This window comes from Dermacentor silvarum, chromosome 1, assembly GCF_013339745.2.
Source record: "Dermacentor silvarum isolate Dsil-2018 chromosome 1, BIME_Dsil_1.4, whole genome shotgun sequence".
NCBI classification, from domain to species: Eukaryota; Metazoa; Arthropoda; class Arachnida; order Ixodida; family Ixodidae; genus Dermacentor; species Dermacentor silvarum.
In genome coordinates, this window is record NC_051154.1 from 190955346 (window position 1) to 190976449 (window position 21104).

The 21104-nt window shown below is 44.2% G+C and overlaps 1 protein-coding gene and 1 long non-coding RNA gene across 5 annotated transcripts in view; one reads left to right on the forward strand and one right to left on the reverse strand.

Moving 5' to 3' along the window:
• LOC119436549 (E3 ubiquitin-protein ligase UBR4-like) overlaps positions 1-21104 on the forward strand; it is a 465665-nt gene that overhangs the window by 436833 nt on the left and 7728 nt on the right. For all 4 annotated transcript variants that reach the window (XM_037703422.2, XM_037703424.2, XM_037703425.2 and 1 more), the window contains 5 exons: positions 515-753; positions 3940-4065; positions 4585-4779; positions 14277-14361; positions 20298-20531. In XM_037703422.2, coding sequence (XP_037559350.1) covers positions 515-753; positions 3940-4065; positions 4585-4779; positions 14277-14361; positions 20298-20531 — 879 coding nt within the window. The remainder of the gene's footprint in view (positions 1-514; positions 754-3939; positions 4066-4584; positions 4780-14276; positions 14362-20297; positions 20532-21104) is intronic.
• On the reverse strand, positions 7346-9602 carry LOC125941436 (uncharacterized). Its single transcript, XR_007464288.1, has 3 exons — positions 9114-9602; positions 8868-9050; positions 7346-8591 (listed from the first exon to the last, which is right to left on the reverse strand). It is a non-coding gene; the product is annotated as an uncharacterized LOC125941436 (long non-coding RNA).

The following is a 21104-nucleotide window of genomic DNA, read 5'->3' on the forward strand; positions in this document are numbered from 1 at the left end:
AACCCTAGGTTGTCAAAATTAATCTGCGAGCCCCCCACAACAGCATGCCTCATGATCGATCATATTGTGGTTTTGGCACTGAATACCCCAGAATTAAACATTTTTATAACCACTTAACTCGCTGTCCGTAGTGGTTCCAGCACACTTGCACTAACTCTGTGTTGTACAGGATGTTGCTGGCTGACATTTGTGCTCTTATTGCTCCATCCATATAATGTGACTCTATCTTGATTAGTATAGCCTCTCTGACTTTTAGCCAGTTTTGCTGATAATCAGGCACCATTACAAGCCAGAATGATCATATGCCATGTCATAACTCTGTTGCAAAAGAGAGCCTCGGTCATGGAAGCCATACTTACATAAGCAGTGTAGAAGTGAGTTGGTGCTGTCGGTGATTTGGGTGATAGCCCACTGCGGGGGGGGGGGGAGGGAGGGAGGGAGGGAGGGGGGGGGGGGGGGGTATCTTCAGAATGTTCCCAGCAGGCCTGCTGTGCTAACTTATTCTTGACTGCAGGTGACAGCCAAAAGCTCAATTCTGAAACAAATGGAGGACTTGGGTGAAGAGGCAGGACTTGTGTGCATAATCTGTCGTGAGGGCTACAAGTTCCAACCCAGCAAGCTGCTTGGTATTTACACCTTTACCAAACGCTGTAATCTGGATGACTTTGAAGCCAAGCCTCGCAAGACACCTGGCTACACGACAGTCACTCACTTCAATATAGTCCATGTTGACTGCCACATGGCTGCCGTCAGGTAGGTTGAATCTGCCATATTGTACATGTGCTAGTGTTCGCATTGGCAGCCATTGTGCCATGGTGTTCGCATTGGCAGCACAACATTGCGGAATCGAATCCCGGCCACAGCGGCCGCATTTTGATGCGGGTGAAATGCCTTGTTGCATTGTCGCATTGTTGCGACCTTGACCTCAAAGTTCCAGTATTGTACTGCGTGTCCCAGCTAACGTTAGCCTAGCTGTTTAATATACTGGTACAATATGATTATGACACCTACAGTGTTCAGTCATCAGACTCCTTCTGCACCCTGGATAATTTGTGTGTGCTAAATAAATTACTTGGCTAATTAGAGAAGAATAATTATTTAGGTTTTTTTTTTCGTTGAGGGCGTGACTTCCAATGGGAAAGCTGTTATTACATCTTAAAACACCCCATTCAGTCGTTTTCAGTGTGTGATGGCCTGGGTAATTATTTTTTTCCTCACTTTACTCATGCATTTGACATATAAAAAGTGACGCATGATTGCACACCTGCACACCACGACACCAGTAGCTCCAGAAGTGATTGGAAGGAACTAACTCCACTCATTACCTTAATTGGCAACCCAAAGAGAGGAGGAGAATGGGCAACCAGGAGAGAGGAAGCTTAAACACACTGGGATGAGGAGGGGATAGGGTTTCCTAGGAGATAACAAAACTGGATAGCGGAAACATTTGCCTTGAGATGTGGCTTCATGGCATCACGGTGTGCACTGCTGCAAAATTCACATACAGTGTAGACCGCTTATAACGTAAGTCGCCGGAGTCGTGAATATCTGCGCTATAAGCGGTACTGCACTGTAACCAAAACAACAATTTTCAAGCCCTGCACGTATGCAAAACATGTAGACCAAGCAGCCGCGCGTATCTGAGAATATAAGCGTGTGACTGGGAGTTTTCCATCCGTTTAAATTTACGAACGTTGAAAGGTTAATGTCCAAGTACCCACGATCTTCGCATGAAGCAGACAAAGTAATAACTAAAAACAAAATGTCTCAGTTTCGCCCGAAAGGCAAAGCATCAATTGCGATAGCAAATTAGTAGAGAGCTATAAGGAGCAGGGATAGTAGTTTTATCGGCTGCATAAACTTGACACATTCGCTTACTAACTGAATTAACAAGCGTGGTGTCAACGCGCACAAGCAAACATGAATAGACTCGATGACCGCAGACAATCACTGTCAAAACGCGGGCGTGGGGAAACGCGGCCGCGTTCGTGCGGTCTAATGCTTCAACAGAAACTGAGCGGCCTAAGCACAGCGCATACAAAGGTCAGAGCCGTGTGGAGATCGCTTTCAAGATACGGTGCGCACGACAACACCAACAGCCGGCACTGGCGCGAACGCATTTGTTGGCAGAGTAGAAGCTGCCTCTCCCCCCCCCCTCCCTCCCTCCCTCCCTCCCTCCCGTGCTGCCTTCCCGCTTTGCTCCTTTCGCGTGGGAGATTGCGTCGCCAGTTACCCTTGCGCCCGGTTGCAAGATGCGCATTTGGTGCCGCAGCGTAGCGTTGCCCCCCCTCCCTCCGATACCCCCACGGCCTTCCGCGCGATGGAAGTCGCATTTGCTCTCCACTGTGCGTTCGCTCTCCGTGAAGGCGCGCGTCCCCCGCGTGCTTTCACTCGCACATACGGCCGCGGCGACAATTTTATCGCCCTTGGACTCATGCTCCCCCTCCGCATTGCCCTCGTTGATCTCCTCTCCCATCGGTGGGCGCACCACGTTGACAAGCGTGCTCGCTACCGCCCTTGTCGGTGAGATTTTCCCACGAAAGCTGCATTATAACCAGTAGTTCGTCTCACGCGGCTGCACTGTAAGCGGTTTGCGTATACATGGAGTGCTATGGGAAAATTAACGGGAGTCTGAAAAGACCGTACTATATCCGGTCCTGCACTATAAGCGGTTACGTTATAAGTGGTCTATACTGTATAACTCGCACCCCGGCTTCAAAATTTTTGGTGTGGGTTGTACGTGCGAACTAATGGTATGAGGCTCAAGCAGAGCTGAAATGCAATCTGTGTGGCCTGCTGCTTCTCCGGTTGACCTAGAAAACACTACTGAAAACATCATGACTGCATTTTTGCGACCTCACGCTCTGCAGCTTGTTTATACAGTAGACTCCCATGAAAGTGAATGCTGTAAAATTAAATCTCTTGACAAGCGATACAGTCATAAACTTCTGTTTATCTGTATTTCTGATAAAGGTCAACAGATTTCCAAAGCCCTTTCATGTTCACCCTAAAAAAGCCTGCAGTGTCTGCGTGACAGCGTGTGTGTGTACAGCCAGCTGCAAAAAAAAAGTTTTCGTAGCCCAGAATTTGTGAAAAAGTTATTCCCTTGTAACTTCACCACTCGGACTTGAATTTTGGTGAACAATGTAGTGATGGTACTGGGAAGTGTGCTGCACCTTTTTGTTACAGGGCAGATGCATTGCCAGCGACGAAATTTCATTTTCTCTTGGATTCTTTGAAGGGGGGGGGGGGGGGGGGGAGTACATACAGGGTATCAGGATCAGTGCCTATTTTAAATTTCTACTAATTATAACATTCACATTGTCTTTGGTGGAACTACTTTTATTTCACACACTGAAGATGCACAGTTTTTACACTGTCACGTAGGCTCTAGCCTTATCCAATAGCAAGGGGGATGCTTCATGGCAGAACTAGGTTGTGCTGACTTCCAACACCCTGACAAATGTGGCAAGCTTGGGCAAGTTGGTAATTCATGATGAAACTAAGTACCACACAGAAGAAAAGCACAAGAGACAGTGCAGAAGTCAGCACTGTGTTTGTTTCTTTGTGTTCTCATCTTCCATGCAGTGCTTAGTTTTTGCCTACAGTTATCCACTAGTTACATAAACCTTAGTGGAATGTTCTTGAGGACATCTGAGATTAGCAGTTGATGCACACTTTGGAGTTTATTTGATAAGCTTCTCCTTTCACTCCTCCCCCAAGTAAATGCAATACAGTGTTGAATATATGAAGTAACATAGTTATATGAGAAGTTATATGAGAAGTAACATAGTCACTGACTTTCCAGACAATACTCTATGTGTGCTTTACTTTGCCCACATTTCTTTACATAAGTACTTCTAGGAAGAGATAATTATGTGCAAATTTATTAACCCTAGAACTGAGTATGGAAGCTGTACACATGATTGATCCATACAGGCATGCTAGAGGCCGTGATGAATGGGAGAGTGCAGCATTACAAAATGCTAACACCAAGTGCAACGGTCTTCTTCCCCTTTGGGGCCCACAAGTTCCTGAGTCACAATTTGCCAGCTGTCTTGCCAGGTGAGTTTTCATAATTTGTTTATGCACCTTTTCGTCAGTATAGCTATATTAGCACAGTGTTCCTTCCCCACCGCCAGTTTCTTCTTAGATGTATTCATTGTAGCATCCAGTGGAGACAAAAGTCTGTAGCATGGCTTGCCTTGAGTCATGGCATGTGTCTGTGTTATTCTAGCTAGGCCTTTTCCTGCCCATTTTTATAGTATCTTAGGTTTACATGTACGTTGTATGTGTTATCTATTTTCATCTTAAAGAGCCTGCATATGTTTTTTCCTATCCTCTGTAATAGCTTGCTTTATTACATTTTATGGTGTAACTGAGGGCCGTATTTTCTAATGATTCATTTCATTTTCACTTTTTTTGCCCTTTCTGATTGGCTCAAACATCACTGAGCCTCTATTGTCATTTGGATCGGCCAATCTGCACAAGAATGGAAATTGAAATGAATTAGAAAATATGGCCCCGCGTTGCTTACAAGCAGTATCTGGCATGTCGCTGATGGGTCTTTTTGCCTCATGGCAGGCACAACACATACATCCAGGACTGCACAGGTCACCTGGATGTTGGCTACATGTCAACACTACATGACCTGAAGCTTCTGTTGAGCCGCTTTGCCTTTGAGCGCTCCTTCAGCGAAGACAGTGGTGGTGGTGGGCCCCAGAGCAACATGCATCTCATCCCCTACCTTCTTCACATGGTTCTCTATGTCATAAACACGTATGTATTTAATATTATCAATCTTTAACCACTACATAATAATATATCCATCTAAAATAATTTAGAATTACAAATGCCAATGCCAAATAGTGGTGCGGCATCATTTAGTAAATCAATAATTGAACGAGTATAAATAAGTAGGAATTTTCAAGGAAACATTGTTAAAAAAAAGTAGGGAGATTAACATACATAATGAATTATCTGATTTAATAAAGTAAATACGTACTAGAAAATGTTTCTCACCAAAATCAGCATTCAACGAATGTACACATTATAACTAGGGTTGTGTGAATATTCGAAACAAATTGAATATATTGATAGCTGTGTGGAAGCAAACACGGTTTTTTGTGTTTGTCTCTACTTAATCTGAGAATGTCTGATTCTGTGCCAAATTTTATGATAATTTCGTGCTGCTGGCAAAATTTTGCCTGTAAAGCGTGCTCAGCTACTGGACAGCCAAGTTGTGCAGGAAAGTGAGCCTCTCAGTAGCAAGGGGGCACAGGTTTGCAGACAGCCAGGATGCACTTAGAGTGTAACAAAAGCGCATGGGGGCTACTGCACGAAAGAATCCAACTGCAATAAGAATGATCCTATGATCTTCCGAGAGTACAGGTCCAATGGGCCAACTCTCAGCAGCGATGTCGCCCAATCTTAAGCTTATTGCTTTACAGCAAATGCAAGACGGGGGGTAATTGGAGATTGAAGGGAGGAGAGGCCTTCGTCCTGAAGTGGACTTAAAGGGCAACTCCGGCGATTTTTTGACCATGTCGAGCTAATAAAATATTTAGGTTCCCGAGACCCTCCTGTGACGCACCTGATAGGATAATTGTTCTGCAAAGTCGAAAATAATTTTAAATAAGCAAAAAAGCGCAAAAACGAAACTGAAACCTGAGCAAGCAGCCGAGCGAACCTCTGCGTGTGACGTCACGAATGTATCCCCAGCAGGGAAGGTGTGCAATGCATGCCGGTCTCGCCCGCGGGTTGAACGAAACCGGCAAAGAGCAGACGCTCAGCTTATTTGTGACCGCGCCGGACCTTCGGGTGACGTTGTATGTAAGCTGCACCACCTATTCAGATCTGTCAAACAGTGACAGTTATAATTCAGAAGAATTCAATAGCCACGAATCGCCGTCCTCCACCACTAGAGCCAGCACCCATGCGCAACATATCGCGCTGCGACATGAAGACCAAGGGTAGCCCTAACCACTGATATACGTGCCGCTTGCTATTTTAGGTGTTTTACCCCTCTAAGGGAACCGCTTCGCATGCTCACTGTAAGATGTGGAGCACGACTTTCCGCATTTGTATCCCACATGAACGCCGCTGACAGTCCAAAGCACCGACCGGTGCATTTGTTTACATCGGCATGTACAGCGACCACTCGTACGTCGTTCGCTTGAGATAGCCGCTCATCGGTGACATCAATTAATGTCAGAACATATCAAAACACGTAGATTTTGTGCATGTAAGCACCGTTACATCACTCTGGATCGCGCTGATACGTGCTACCACACACCTTCGGAAACAGCGAGCGGGAGACCGTAGTAGGGAAGCGTTGTGCAGCCTGCTTATCATTCTTCGTATTCTCTTCATGCACACAATTAGTGCTCCGTAAAGTAGACACAGATTGGGACATTGCGCGTATGAACGTTCATTTAGAGAATGTATAGTTTTCTCGCGGAAACGCAGATGCCATGAAGTATGACATCGTTGGCAGCTGAACGAGACGGTTGTTTACACATGCTGTATCGAAGGGGCCTCCGCTTGCTGCCCATTTGGGATACGAGGCAAACAGTGCACCTCTAAGCTAAATAATGAGTCAGCATAACAATAGGTAATAATACACCCATGGATTTGCGTAGTCACATTTGATTTAGGGAAGCGCCGGCGAGTGCGACCGGCCGCATTCGAGAACGGCAACGTATACGGATGTTGATTGCGCGTCGTGTTGTCGCTTCTAGCTTTTTGCGTGTGCACTGTACGAAATGAGGAATGGTTTATTTCAAATCCGTATGGTCAAAACTGAACTACAGAAGCAGCTTTCATCGTCCTAATAGCTTAATTAGCTTCATATCAGTGGGTCTGGTCCGTCAGCAGCAGACGCACGAACTCGGCCACTGTGATAGGCTTAACCTTGGCTGAACGCGATCGGGATCGGCTTAAACTGTGTTTGCGGATGGCGAGGGCTGAAGTTCGTGCAGCCAACAAAGCAACACCGCTTGCCACCCCGCATCACTTGCCCGTCCACAGGGAATGCAACTTCTCACGGCAGCAACATCTCACGCCAAGCTTACGATCGTCGACTCCTGCTCTCGTCGCTGTCGTCTGCATGATCCCGGCATGCTCTGCGTGGACCATTCCTGACGTCATACACAATGTGGCCTATAACTGAGGAGGGGGTAAGGTAGGGTGCTCGAGGCAATAGATTAAATTCATTTGTAAAAATCTGTGCAACTCTCAAGCCTGCTTTTTTTTAGGACATGACGGAGGTATTCAGAGGAACAGACCCAGCGAATTTCATCGACATCCGTTGACATCGAAAAATCGCCGGAGTTGCCCTTTAAATATAGGCTTGATGATGATGGTGAATAAGGCACAGGTTGGTGAGAACAGCCAGCTAGTAGGAATTGCTTAATTTCCCAAGTTAACATGAGTCAAATACAATCTTTTAGTATAATGACTTACTATCATTTTTTTACTGTTGACAATGTAATTGTGTTGTTCCAACACGTTAAAATACCCAAACTTCCTAATAAATGCATGGGCACATCATTATTCAATATTCGGTTCAGTATTCATAGCTACATATTCGTATTTGATTTTTAATGAAATAATTTGATATTTGCACACCCCTACTTGTAACAAATATCAGATATGATGAAAGTATTTTGTTGTCGGGTGTGACTTCGTTACAGGAGACTTCTGTTAATTCGACTCTCGTCAATTTGATTTTTCGGCTGATTCAATCCAGACCGAAGGTTCCATACAGTGTCCATGCATTTCTGTGGACTCAAACTTTAGTTGTTTCAGTCGTAAAATTTGTTGTTGCCAGATAATTCGAACTTGGGCCAGTCTGCACGCATGCCCCTGACCCCTATGGTGACTCCAGGAGCGACCCCTTTAGTGGCAGCATCTGACGGCGAAGCTTAGAGGACAGTGAATGCGTTGAAGACACGTTATCTCCCGTCAAAAATTTTCGGCCTGCTCTAAAGAGATTTTCAAGCGATAACCATAGCTCTCAATGTCTGATTATGGTATTTAGCCTATTGTAATGCGTGCCTGCGTTTTTCTTTTTAAGATTGTTGGGCCGAGAATTGCCTTCACGGTGCAATACGGATACGAAACAAAAATCACTTTCGCGGCGTCTGTATGCTTTACCGCATAACACAGATGTATATATTGCGGCCAAGCTGACTTTAGAAAATCGGCCGCCCTTGTGCAACAGATATTAGACCATTGCCCATTTTTCTTGCTAAAAAATCGGGTGAGCGTTAGATTTATACTTTATTCAGTAGCTGTAATGTCATTCCTATGTTAGTTTTTCACTTTGGAAACATTGACCTAATTACCTTTGGTTACGCGTTTCTGTCGGGGGCATGTTAGAATCGGGCAAGTACTGCCAAATGAATCAGCTGTGTGTTTTGGTGTTTTCTGCATCTTGTTTAAAGGACTACTGACGCCAAAATTTTAAACTCAAGATGTTAATGTTCGATTCTTCGATTCTCCTGCATACATACGTGCATCTGACTGAGTATTAATGGCTGATGTTGCCTAGAACATATTTTAACATGGTTATAAATTAAGTGGGAATGCTCTATCTGAGTTGAAATCGAGGGTTCAACGGAAGCCCGTCTGGTCGGGATGAAACATGAAGCAACAAAATGACAGACACCGACCAAAAGAAAAGCTAAAAACTAATAAAAACTGAATAAAAGACGTTTCGGCTTCGCTACGGAAGCCTTGTTCACAATCACAATCTTCGGTGATTGTGAACAAGGCTTCCGTAGCGAAGCCGAAACGTCTTTTATTCAGTTTTTATTATTTTTTAGCTTTTCTTTTGGTCGGTGTCTGTCATTTTGTTGCTTCACCTCTATCTGAGTTGGCTGCACATCGCAACATTGTTATCAATATAACACATTTAGTGGCTGCTCAGCATCTGTGATGGTTTGCTGGCTCCGTGAATATTGTTGACATCATAGATCGGGATACTTGCACGGAGCACAACAGGATGCTGCTTGCTCGCTTCCGTGTAGGGCTGTTCATCTGCTATACTTGCACGGAGCACAACAGGATGCTGCTTGCTCGCTTCCGTGTAGGGCTGTTCATCTGCTCACAAGAGACACACGGTACAATCCGGCATCCGACTTGTACCAACTACCGCACACAACTAATTTCAAGTCCAGCAGGATGTGGCTATATATCGGACGACGTACAAACAACCGACCTGCGCAGACTGTGAAATCTGCAACAGAGGGTCGCCAGCAGCGGTCTATCACCACAGCCAAGGCATTCGTGTCTATCGCCGCTCATGGAGGCTTAAAAATCGACTACAGTTTGTTTCTGACACAAAATAGTGACTAAGGGAATAAGCTTATGTTCGAAGTGTGCCTGTTCTGCAAAGCAGCGAGCTGTACTAAAGCACGGGCGCTATCGGGAGATGCGATGCGAGAGAATTTCGCTTCACTGACAGACCGCACACACTCTGTGACCGTCTCAGCAAGGTAGTTCACATGGCTTGCTCTTCGTATTCTTGGCATCAGGAAAACAAAGTGAATTTATTAAAGCATGACATAATTGTGCGAACGTTAATAGTGTTGGCAAAAATAAGTGCTCTATTGATGAGCAGCTGTGGGATGGATCGCAAGTGCCATAGGCTACGGTGGCCAGCAAATATGCCTGACTCAATCGGCAGCTGTCATCGGAGCTGTACATCTTTGAACGGCACGCCTTTGTGAACTGTTTGTCACTCGTGCAGTGACGTGCTTTTATTGACAGTGTTCATGCAAAACGAAGGAGCGTCATGTAAAGAGGGTGAAGTCGACTATGGCTCTGACCCCGACAACATTATGTAACACGCTTGCCACTACCAGACGAATTCTGCAACTGCGAGCTCCTCAACGCCACAAATTTTTGAGCCCACAAGATAACGTGTTCGGTCACTTGCGACGCTAGTTCTTATGGTTTTGGGCGTGTGTTTTGAAGTGACGTTAAAATTTATCTTAACGTGCTAGCTTTAATGATACATCACGTTGGAGCATTTATTGTTTCATTCTGTGATTATCAAACACGAACCTACTCATTAGAACGTAAGTCACAAACAAAAATTGGGCTGTCAGTGGTCCTTTTATTTGACCTGCCAGATAATTTTATAAATTTTGTCGGTACTGTTGGGGTCAAATTAATGTCAGTCAGCTGTATAATGAGGTTCCACTGCAATCTCTGATTGTTTCTCAGGTAGCACCTACAGGATCTCGCAGAAGGAAGGCACCTTGTGCAAGGGCTACTTTAGTGTGGCATCAAGTTGCATCAAGAACTGCTACTGTGCTTAGATACACCCATAGGATATTTTAAACAGAATCCCTGTTTCCCTCATCATTAGTGCTAACCATGCTGCAGGTCACTGTGCAGTGTCATTGCTTGTCACTTTACCGCAGACCTCCCTTCACTGTGGCAGGCTAGGTGAACTTGGGACAACATACGAATAGCCCTCTCAGAGTAGTGGCACATGTTCTCCAATAATTGCCCAGAGCAAGCAGAATGTTTCATTTATATACTCTATTTCTGGCTTAATGAAAATGCTGTTTCTTAAACATTATATATAGAATTAGACATGTTCAGCTAAAAGGAAAGAATGCTGAATACAGCATGGCAAATTTATTTTTGAAAGATCAGTTCTAACAGAAAAATGCCAGCACTCATTTAAGTGAGTAACACACATGCGCGATACCTACGCGGATTACATGTATAAATATGTTGTTATGAAAATAAAAATTAAGTGCAGTAATTGCTTTCTTTTGGTATGGCTGATTGAGGCAGCGCAAGTAATCTGAACTTTTGACTCAGGTGTAGTGATCACATGGTTACTTGGCAATACTGTCACCAAATCTTGGAGTATCACAGTCATACTCAGCTGGTGTTTATAACGTTGCATATGCTTCACAACAGTGCCATCTCTAACCCACCATTCTTGCTTTATTTTTGCATCTTGCTACAGTAATATTGCACTGATAAAAAGGGCAAAAGGCAGCCATCGCACAATGCCCTAACGAGAAATATCCCTGAAAGGGCTGGAAAAAAACTTTCATTTAAGCTGCAATGCCCAAACACAATTAATTCCACATCAAGAAAAATTAGAGCAATTTCTTCACCGTTATTTCTAGTCATGGAGAGACATTTGTACAAAAAATATTGAAGTAATTTGAGTTAGAACTTAATTAGTATAGTAAATAATTCATTAGTAATTTGTTTGCTGAACTCTCCACAACTGAAAGCTCACTCCAGCATATAACGATATTGTTGGCTATCAGTTAAGTTTGCCATGCTTAAATCAGAGTTTTGAGGCATCACTCATTGTAGTGCATGTGATACATTGGGCATTAGAGGGTTAAATAAATACTGAGAAATACTGGCACTCCCCTTATGGTAAAAATAGTGATCACAAAAAATTACACCATCAGGGGAACCCTGAGTAGTGTGCGAAGCAGCCATGGGGTCGACTCAAGGTAGTTTTATTAGCTGTATAAACTTCGACATGTAGCAGCACCAGCAACGTGCAAAACTGTTGTCGATGCCGTCGGCGTTTTGCCCGCGTTTGCACCGAACGCGTGCGGCGTTGGTGACTGTTGCCGGTGCCTCTGGGGTGCCTACCGTCGCGCCTCTAACCTAAGCTGCTTCGCATTATCGCACACGGAGCCGCAGGTGTTGCCATTCGTTGCGCAATCCGGAGAGGAGGAGCGTTGGAGAGGAGAGGAGGAATGCCGAGAGGGAGAGGAGGGGGAGGAGTATATGCATGCACAGTACGGGTGTGGACGCCGCACGGCGGATTCAGGGAGGGACACAGCCTCGAGCATAAGATGCTTCGCATCTAAAACCAGCAAGCTTTCAGCAAGCATTCGATGAACTTGCCGTGACCCTTTGAAAGGTGGCAAATCATGCCAAACCAGATAATAAAACAACGTGTTCGCCATCAGTGCCGGCTATGGCAGAGCGGTGATTGAGTCACATGATGTGCAGTCCTTTCGTCTGTTGCGCAGATAGGCCTTACGATAACCCACTGCCGTAACATTGGGATAACCGTACTATATTTTGAAGAAAAAACTCTAATGCAAGACTTTCTATTTAATAAATAAAAGATTGCCACAAAGCAAAAGTCCAGTATTAAACTAAGAACCTCATTGGTATTCAGTACAACAGAACGTCAATAATTCATTAGTTTCAAAGGAAAAGAAGCACTTGATTCTATTCAAGAGGAATTCAACAGACCTTCATATACACTAGAACTGAGCTATAACAGTGCTGGCATACTAATTTGGTGTGCCCTTTATTAACAGTTGACCATACTGTGCGTCTTGATTCTTAGGTAACTACGTTACTGACAGCTTGCTACATTCTTGTTATACAGTGCTACGAGACTCCCGAGCATGTGCAGCTTTGTATTTTCTTGCCCAAAATTTGTAAGCATGAAATTTTGTTTAATTTTTTAATGTTCAATATTCGATTCGATATTCTGCTTTTTCTTTTCATCTTGATTCGATTCAATTTGAAAACTTCCATTCGGTATTTGCACTACCCAACTAGGTACCACTCTTCACCTAAGCATTTGGAAAGGAGCTACCTGATTCCTCGCCGGCCTGAACCTACGAATCACTCTGGTTCCAGCTTTGGTCTACCCCCTCCCCCCCTCCCGTACTGCCCTTTGGGTGCATCGGAGATCCTGCTCCACCTGCTCTAATATAATTTCAGGTGCTCTACTGAGGCCTCCATTTGCTGGTTACATGTGCTCTCCTGGAGCAGTAGTTGTAAAGAAATCCACTCCATCGGGATGCTACCTGCAGCATCGCTCTTCTTGATGGAACTTTAGCAGTCGTTATTGTTTTGGCTGGACAGAACGCTAGACACTTTGTTTTAAAGCGAAGCTTTCTTTGCCTCTTGCTTCAACTTTTACACTGCTGCTATTGCTGTCTTGCACGCTGCTTCGGGGGGGTGGTTCAGAGCGTGCATATACATGGCAAGAGCGTGGCAGAGAGGAAAGGCGACGCAAGAAATTAGTTTGTACCTTTTCATCGCATCGGCACAATACCCTCTTGACAGCTGTAATTATCCATGACTCCCTGCAATAGCATTGCAGAAGCTGCAGTGCTTACCTTTGTACTAACTTGCAACAGTCCCTAGGGGACTTAGATAGAATGGTAGAGAGGAGGTAGGCAAAGGAGGCATAGAATGGGTAGAACCGACGCAGTCACGAAATGAGTGAATAACAGTCCTGCCATTCTTCACTCGCTGCTCCCATACATGTGGGAGGGCGTGAGGTGGAAAAGACGACGTAACAAGGCAAGAAAACGCTACTACTAGTTCCGAATGTGGTCGCAGACAAACTGAATAAATTTAAGTTAGAAGTATGGTATGGTAGGTTTCTGCTATTTCTGATAAACACCGTGCAAATTTGTCAAGCAGACAACTGATGCAGGGCATGCAGACACAAAGCCGCATTAAAGCACTGTAGCGTCTAGGCGACACTACGGAAGCTGGCCTCGCGTCAAATGAAGACTTCTGTGCCCGCAGCGGTAGCTTTGCGGCACGGCATAGCTCAAGGTCATCGCGGGTTCGCTTCTGACCGTGGCAACCACATTTTGACGGGGGCGAAATACAAACACGTTCGTCTGCTTAGATTTAGGTGCACTTTAAAGAACCCCAGGGGGTTAAAATTCATTCATATTAATTAATTCGGCTTGCCTCATAATCTGTAGCACGTACAGCCCTGTATTTCCATTATAGTTTATCGCTTCTGCCACAATGCGATGTGCCGTGTGAAGCGATGACCATGCTAACCTTCTTGCAGGATATGAATAATGGCGCACAACAATGCCTCAAGCAAACATGTCTCGCCGTGTGTTCTGTGGGCCACACAAACAGTTGTGATGCACGTAAGGTAACGTTTAGCATGAGCTCGACACTCTAGTATTGCACTAAATGTTGAAAAAATAAACATTTTGCGACATCACCGCTAATTATTTTCAGTCAAAGCAAACAGCACAGAAAGCTTCACTTACATCAATACCCACAGTGTGTGGGATCCACACGATGGTTTTACAATTGCTGCAGAGTTTTTTTTTTTTTTTAATTACAATTATTGCTTTCTAATTTGCTGTTCAGCTACATGTGATATGTGGTGGCCGTGTACATTGTGTACTTAAATGGTACTACAGAACAGAGAACCAATCATATATATATATATATATATGTGTGTGTGTGTGTGTTTTTTTTTTTTTTTTTTTAAGGACGAGGTGTGTAGCGAGAGAGGAGAAGAACCTTTCGAACTTCCTGGAGATGTCACCTGAACGCCAGATTGAAAACTGTTATGAGGTGAGACAACAAAAACACAGCTTTTTTTTTTCCTGTTTTTTTTTTTTTTTTTACAGATGCCATATTGCAGCTGTTGCTTTGGAATAATATGAGCATATTTTTCTTTACCATGCACTACAAGTGAATGATATGCCTTTAACAAAAGATTACTTGAAAATGGTGTTTTATTTTTCTTCGTAAAATGTAAAAACATGTTTCTGCTGTTTTCTTATTAGTAATGCATTCGGTACAGATTTAATTATGATAAACCTTATTATGACAAAAGTCAATGGGGAGGTGTATTTGAGCGGAAACAGCGCAAAATTTCTCGTGTCTCATTTTGTGCTGTTTCCGCTCAAATCATGAACCAACCAGCTCAAATGCGTACGCTTCTTGGGGGAGTGTACTTTTTTTGCTAGAAACATTGTTTACTATAGCAATACAATGTTCAAGTGCCAAGAAAATTCCATTGCTATAACTGATAATTGTTGTAACTGAGTTGCACAAAAAAAGAAAAAAGAGGTTGCTGACATCAAACATTTTGATTAGACAGAAAGAAGTACAGTCAAACGCACTTATAACCGCAGGGTCCTTGTGAACTTTTGTATGTGTTCTTTGGCAAAATAAACTGCTTACTACAATGTTCCTATTAATTTGGCTACTGAGTGTCTACGCTGATAGGGAAAAAAAATGCAAAATGCAGAAAAATAAACGTGAGCCACTACACTTGCCGTGTGTGGCGCACAGCACCTGTCACACCGTCACCACATTACGAGCCTCCTGCGCCTCTCTCTTGGAGGTGTGTGTATAAGGGAGACAGGAGAAAGGCACAGGAGGCTCGTGGTGTGGCGAAGGCATGCCAGGTACACAGGTGGGTACGGGCCTTTGTACAGATCCTTTTCCAGGATTTTCGGTGGCACAGACACCCAATAGCCAAATTTAATTTTTATAACCAATAACACAGCATGAGAACGTAGTAGTAGGTGGTTTATTTTGCCATAGAACACACACAAAAGTTCACGGTGCCAGAGCTGCTCCTTGTTATATCTGATATACAGTAAAACCTCGGTAATTCGACCCTTGGTAATTCGGAAAATCGGATAATTCGGACTCGTCGTCTGGTACCGGCAGGCATATGCATTATTCAATGCAATCAAACACTCGTTAATTCAGACAAATTTGACCGCACATCGGTTAATTTGCACAACTTTCGAAGCTCGGCAAGCGAGAAGTGCCGCAAATGTGCGATGCAAAAGAGCAAAAACTGCGCTAGCGTCCCACCAAAACAAAGCGGCGGAGTCCACATCGCCATAGTCGTCAGCGGAAATCGTACCTGAATGACAGCAACACAGGAACGCTTTGTGCCTATTTGTGCCTTTAAAGCGTTTATTTTTGTATTTACCGCCACACATAACACCGTGTTGGCCCCAGGCTTTCATAATTGCGTAATCGCCATCCATGATCGCGTCGATAGCAGCCATGGTTTCTTTCGCAGCGGTGGCGGCAAACAGTAGTTTCATTTTGACTTGGTACGTGCATCAGCCGCGTGCCTAAAAGACAGCGTAGTCACCATCTATGATCGCATCAATAGCGACCGCGGTTTCATCTGCAGTTGTTGCACCGAACGGTAGTTTCGTTCTGACTCGGTGCATGCGTCGTTCACGTGCCTTCAGCACCGCAAAGTCGCCATTCATAATCGCATCGATAGCCGCCGTGGTTTGCCCCGCAGCGGTTGCGGCTAACAGTTGTTTCATTTTGACTCTGCAAAGCTGTTGAGGGTTAAGAGCACCGGCTACATCGCGACGGACGGGCGATCTGTTGGCAATCAGCTCACTGGCGAAAAAATAATCAGGATGTGCGTGCGGTAGTGCAAAGCGTGTCGCAAATGAAGGCGCTCGCCGTGGCCGTGCTGCAAAGGAAGTCTCAAAGCCTCGATCGCCGCTGCGGGAGCCACTTAGTCACCAAATGACTAGAATTGCAGCTTCGCACTGCTTTTGTATAAAATAGCAACAGGATTTGCTCCTTTCTTCCCTAAATAAAAGCGTGTTGACGTAGTAAGCATTTGCTTATTGTTTTTTGGATATCTCGATAATTCAACATTCGGTTTATTCGGACATTTTTTTTCGGTCCCGTGAAATCTGAATTAACAAGATTTTACTATTGCTAAAACTGGTATTTTTATAAATGTATTCAACTGTATACCATATGAGGCAGGGAAAAAGTGAATCTTTTTACATCGCTTTGATTTTTCACAGTAACCTTAGTACAAAGGCCGTGCTGCATCTTCTCAGTTTTTCTAAAAGAAAAATTTATATTTCCCATCTTGTTAATGATGACAGCTCACTATGTGTCGACCCGCAGTGGTAGCTTAGTGGATATGGTGTTGTGCTGCTGAGTTCGAGGTCGCGGGTTTAATCCCAGCCGTCACAGCCGCATTTCAATAGAGGCGAAACAAAACAACCCTCATGCATTGGGTGCATGGTGAAGAACCCCAGATGATCAATATTAACCCGGAGTCGCCCACTATGGCGTGCGTGCCTCCTTATGAGATAGTGGTTTTAGCATGTAAAACTCCAGAATTAAATTTAATTTACAGCTGAACTTCTATATAACAAAGTCTGTAATATCAGCAATTTGATTTGTTATATTAAAATTCGACCTTTTGTGCAAATAATGCCGATGGATTTTTCTTATATGGAAGCGGCTGCAAAAAGTTCCGCATTAGCTAGCAATTATAAAAAGTAGATTTGAATGGAAAAAAGAACTCATTTTGTTGAATTTGAAAGTTGGCGACAAAAGATACTCTTTCATGCATTGTTGCCGATACCTTCACATCAGCGGTACACAGCAAAGCCAATCACATTTTCGCATTCACTCCACCTCTGCAACTGATAGTGTCGCCCACAGTGGGATGATGCTATCATGAAAAGCACCGGCAGTGGGGAGCGAATGCTTCCTCTGCCCCTGCCTTGAATGCTTCTCTGAAACTCAAGATTATGCAGCCTACAGTACTAAATGCACGGGAAGACAGTACACAATGCCTGGTCATCTCAGCTCACCCAGTCCATGCACACGCAGCAGATTACCTCTGCAACACGGCACGCGGGCTGCATGTATGCCCAGCCGCATTGACGTGTGGCGCGCAGCGCTAAAAAAGGAGACTTGCACCAACCTGCCCTTCGCGATGCGTGGCTTTCCTTTGGGATAAAAAAACTCGCACATCTGCCAACACTGTATCGCTAACCTACAGAGAAAGGACTTCAATTCTGTAACGTCTGCAAGAGTGAGTACCGCTCGCTACATACTGACAAACAAGTAGCACCGTTTCCTGGCATTGTAAGTTCCTCGCATGTTATCAACGCACATCCACCCCAACACACTCTCAAACTTATGCCAACTCTATTGCTCACGTATCAAGAATAAGTGAATGGAATTGATGCGCTGAAGCGTGGGTGACGACTACACCGACAGCACATGAATGTTCGAATCTGAACGTTTCGTGATGGCCCAGAAAGTTAATGAGTGAGTAGCAATAACACGTATTTGGTACAAGCTATTACAAAGCATATAACATCTACATTCCAAGCCTTAATTCTGCGCAACAAGAACAAATTAGCCGCGACTGATCACACCCTCGAGCGATTAGGCAGAAAATTAACAATCAGATAGTGACCGCACCGAGGAACGTTACTGAGTCGGAAATATAACAAGCCGCTGCTTCAAAGTGATTGGCAAATAAAAAAAATGAAGAGCAAGAAACACTATAATTTTGATTTAATTTAGATGCGAGAAGTTTCGACAGCTTGGAATACATTTATAGAACTGCTTCTAGTACTAGCACCGTATACGCTGCTTGCACCGTTCTGACAAAGCGTAATGAGCTCAGAAAGCGCTTACATGTCCTCTAAAGCTGTGACCAAAGCTTCGTGTTGTCCACCCAATCACCGTCTACGAGATCCACGAAAACTTAAGTTTGCTGAGCCGCACTGGCGTCATGCTCATCCATTGTAAACACGCAGGCAACGGGGGCAGCTGAGGCAACCAATGGACGAGTCACCACATGATCAAACATGGCAGCGCCCATAGGTTCACTGTGAAAAAGGTCTATATTGAGGTTTAACTGTAGCATGCATGCCAAAGGTCCACTATATCAAGTGCCTGTAACAAGTGTGTAAACTAATACCACCTTGGTGAAACTTTGGTGGCAGGACCGAATTGTCAAACTATGCTGCATTGAAGTGTGCATGGCACAACAGGGAATGCTACATTCAACAGTGATATTCAACATTGGCAAATTGCAGCATGCTGTAGACATCATTCAATGGGCCACATCATGTGGGATAAATGCTTGCTCTTTGCCTGACAGCAAATAATTCAGGTATTCAACTGCCACATTCAACATTTACTAGCATTCAACATCTTCTCAAAGCAATATAATCAACAAAACTAGCCGGACTATGCAAAAACAACAGTGGCTGAGGCAGAATATGTTTATTTATTTCATATGAAGCTGAAGAAATGTGATAATAAATGTGATTCAGCAACACAGAGAAGTACAAAGAGAATGGCTTCAAATACCTTGCAGTTGGAAACGAGAAATGCAATCCTGCTTGCCAAATACAGTTAAACCTGCTTATAATGAACCTCCATATAATGAATTCCTGGATATAACGAAGTTTTTCTATTCCCCGCCGTTACTCCACAGAAGCACATGTATTTGAGACCTTTATGTAACGAAGTGGCAGCGGGAGACCCCCTCGAAATAACGAATTTTCCTTGCTGACAACCTAGAGATTTCGCCCCAAATTTTGTCATTTTTGCACAAGCAGCAACCGGAAGCACCTTCTCCGCCGCGACAGAATGCGAAACGGCGGCAGCGTGCTTGGCGCACTCGACTTCACGGTGACTGCGAGGCGAGAGCGAGCGCACGTGAGCGTGCACGAGGCGGGCCTGCATCCCTCGACCCGGCGATGTTGCTGCCGCGGGCATGACCTTTCCCCCTCCCTTCATCGCCATCGGCATTTCAATATGGCACCTCCTACGCACTTCGAGCCTAGCTCCCGTAGCTTCGACCATGTGCTGTAGTACGTGTGCTTAGGCATTATACCAATTTAGTTAAACAGCGAATGTTTACAAGTTTATACGGCCGATAAAACTACTATCCTTACTTCGTATAGCTGTCTGCTAATTTACTGTCGCAAGCGATGCTTCGCCTTTCGGGCGAAACGGGGACTGGGACTTTTTCCTCTCTTTTGGTCACGGAAAACGGATGCACGTTACAATCGAGGGCGCGTTAGAATCGAGTAAGTACAGTAAGCATTTCTTTTTAGAATTTTTGTGCCGATCCTGCATATAACGAAATCCTCTTTATAACGAAGTTTTTCGGGAATTTGTCAATTTCGTTATATCTAGGTTTAACTGTAACACAAGGCTTATTCCCATGAATGCGATAGTTGGCCTTCACCTAGGTTCCCTCTGGATTTTCTTTTCACCTTGTGGGTTTCAGCAGAACTAATTGCACTAACTTTTATCTCCATGGCAATGTCATTCACAATGTTCACCTTGTTTTTTTGTTTTTCCTGTCCTGTGTTGGTTGTTCTTTCCTCTCCCTACTTATTTTATGGAGCATCAGAATCCACAGGTAATAAATTTGCAATTGTGCAAGAGTTTGTGGACAGCCATCTCCTGCTTTAAAACAAAAATGAGGCTCAGCATATTGGCCTTTTCCTGCTGCAGTCTTTTTCAAAGATGTAATAGCTATCCCACGTGTGGATTTTAATTGAAATAAGAACTGCAAACATTCAAGACCCAGTGCTTCGCTTTATTTTGTATCTTATTTTCTAGCTCGTGTATTCCTGAAAATAAACCTCTGCTGAACAGTTCCTTTCAGTACAAAGTTTATTGCTGATTGCTGCAACTTGACTGTGCTCTGAGAACCTCTTTCTTGTATACCACAGAGTGAGGGTCCATGCTACTGGACAACCATGGCCCTGGCAGTGTGGTCCCATAACCGGTGGCGATGTGGCCGTATTGCGCTGGTGCGACGTATGGTGGTACTGGCACATGCACGACATCTGAGCCCGCAAGGCTGCTCAGCACTTGCTGACACAGTACCCCACGAATTTGCTGTCTACCGGCCCTACCTCTGCTACCTAGCCATGGTGGATGGATTGTACAACACCATGTTCAAGGCACGCTCTCTCATTCTCTTTTTGTAAAATGCCATAGAATGTGCAAAGAGCAGCTATGCTGAGGGATGTCTCCTGTGAATGCACTTTCCAAGTAGTTTTTCAGAGCTTCCCTGTTATTCAGGCTTTTCTATGACACTGCCACATACCCCTATGAAACAGTGTAGAAGGGCAAGCAATTTTTCAGATTTCACACTGTATCTTGCTTGATTTTTTTACATCACGTGCATACACAATGTCATAGGTGTAGCAGCCATGGAAGAGTTGCTATAATTCTAGTTATCACCCATATGATCTTTCATTGGCAAAACATATTTTCAGCTTTACAAGTCTGATTTGGCTACTGAGGCTAGTATTGAGGCATTGGTCAACCGAGCAACTAGCAAACAATTTTATTTGTGGACTAGCTTTCTAGGACAGCAAAGCAGTGTGATTTAAATGGTGCAGTTATGTGGAAAGTTGAAAGTGGCTTATTCAGTAGCAAAGATACATGCAAGAATGTAAGCTTTACTGACTATATAGGTGTCTCATTTCACGCTGCATTCGTTAGACATTGCATTCATGCTTGGTGAGCCA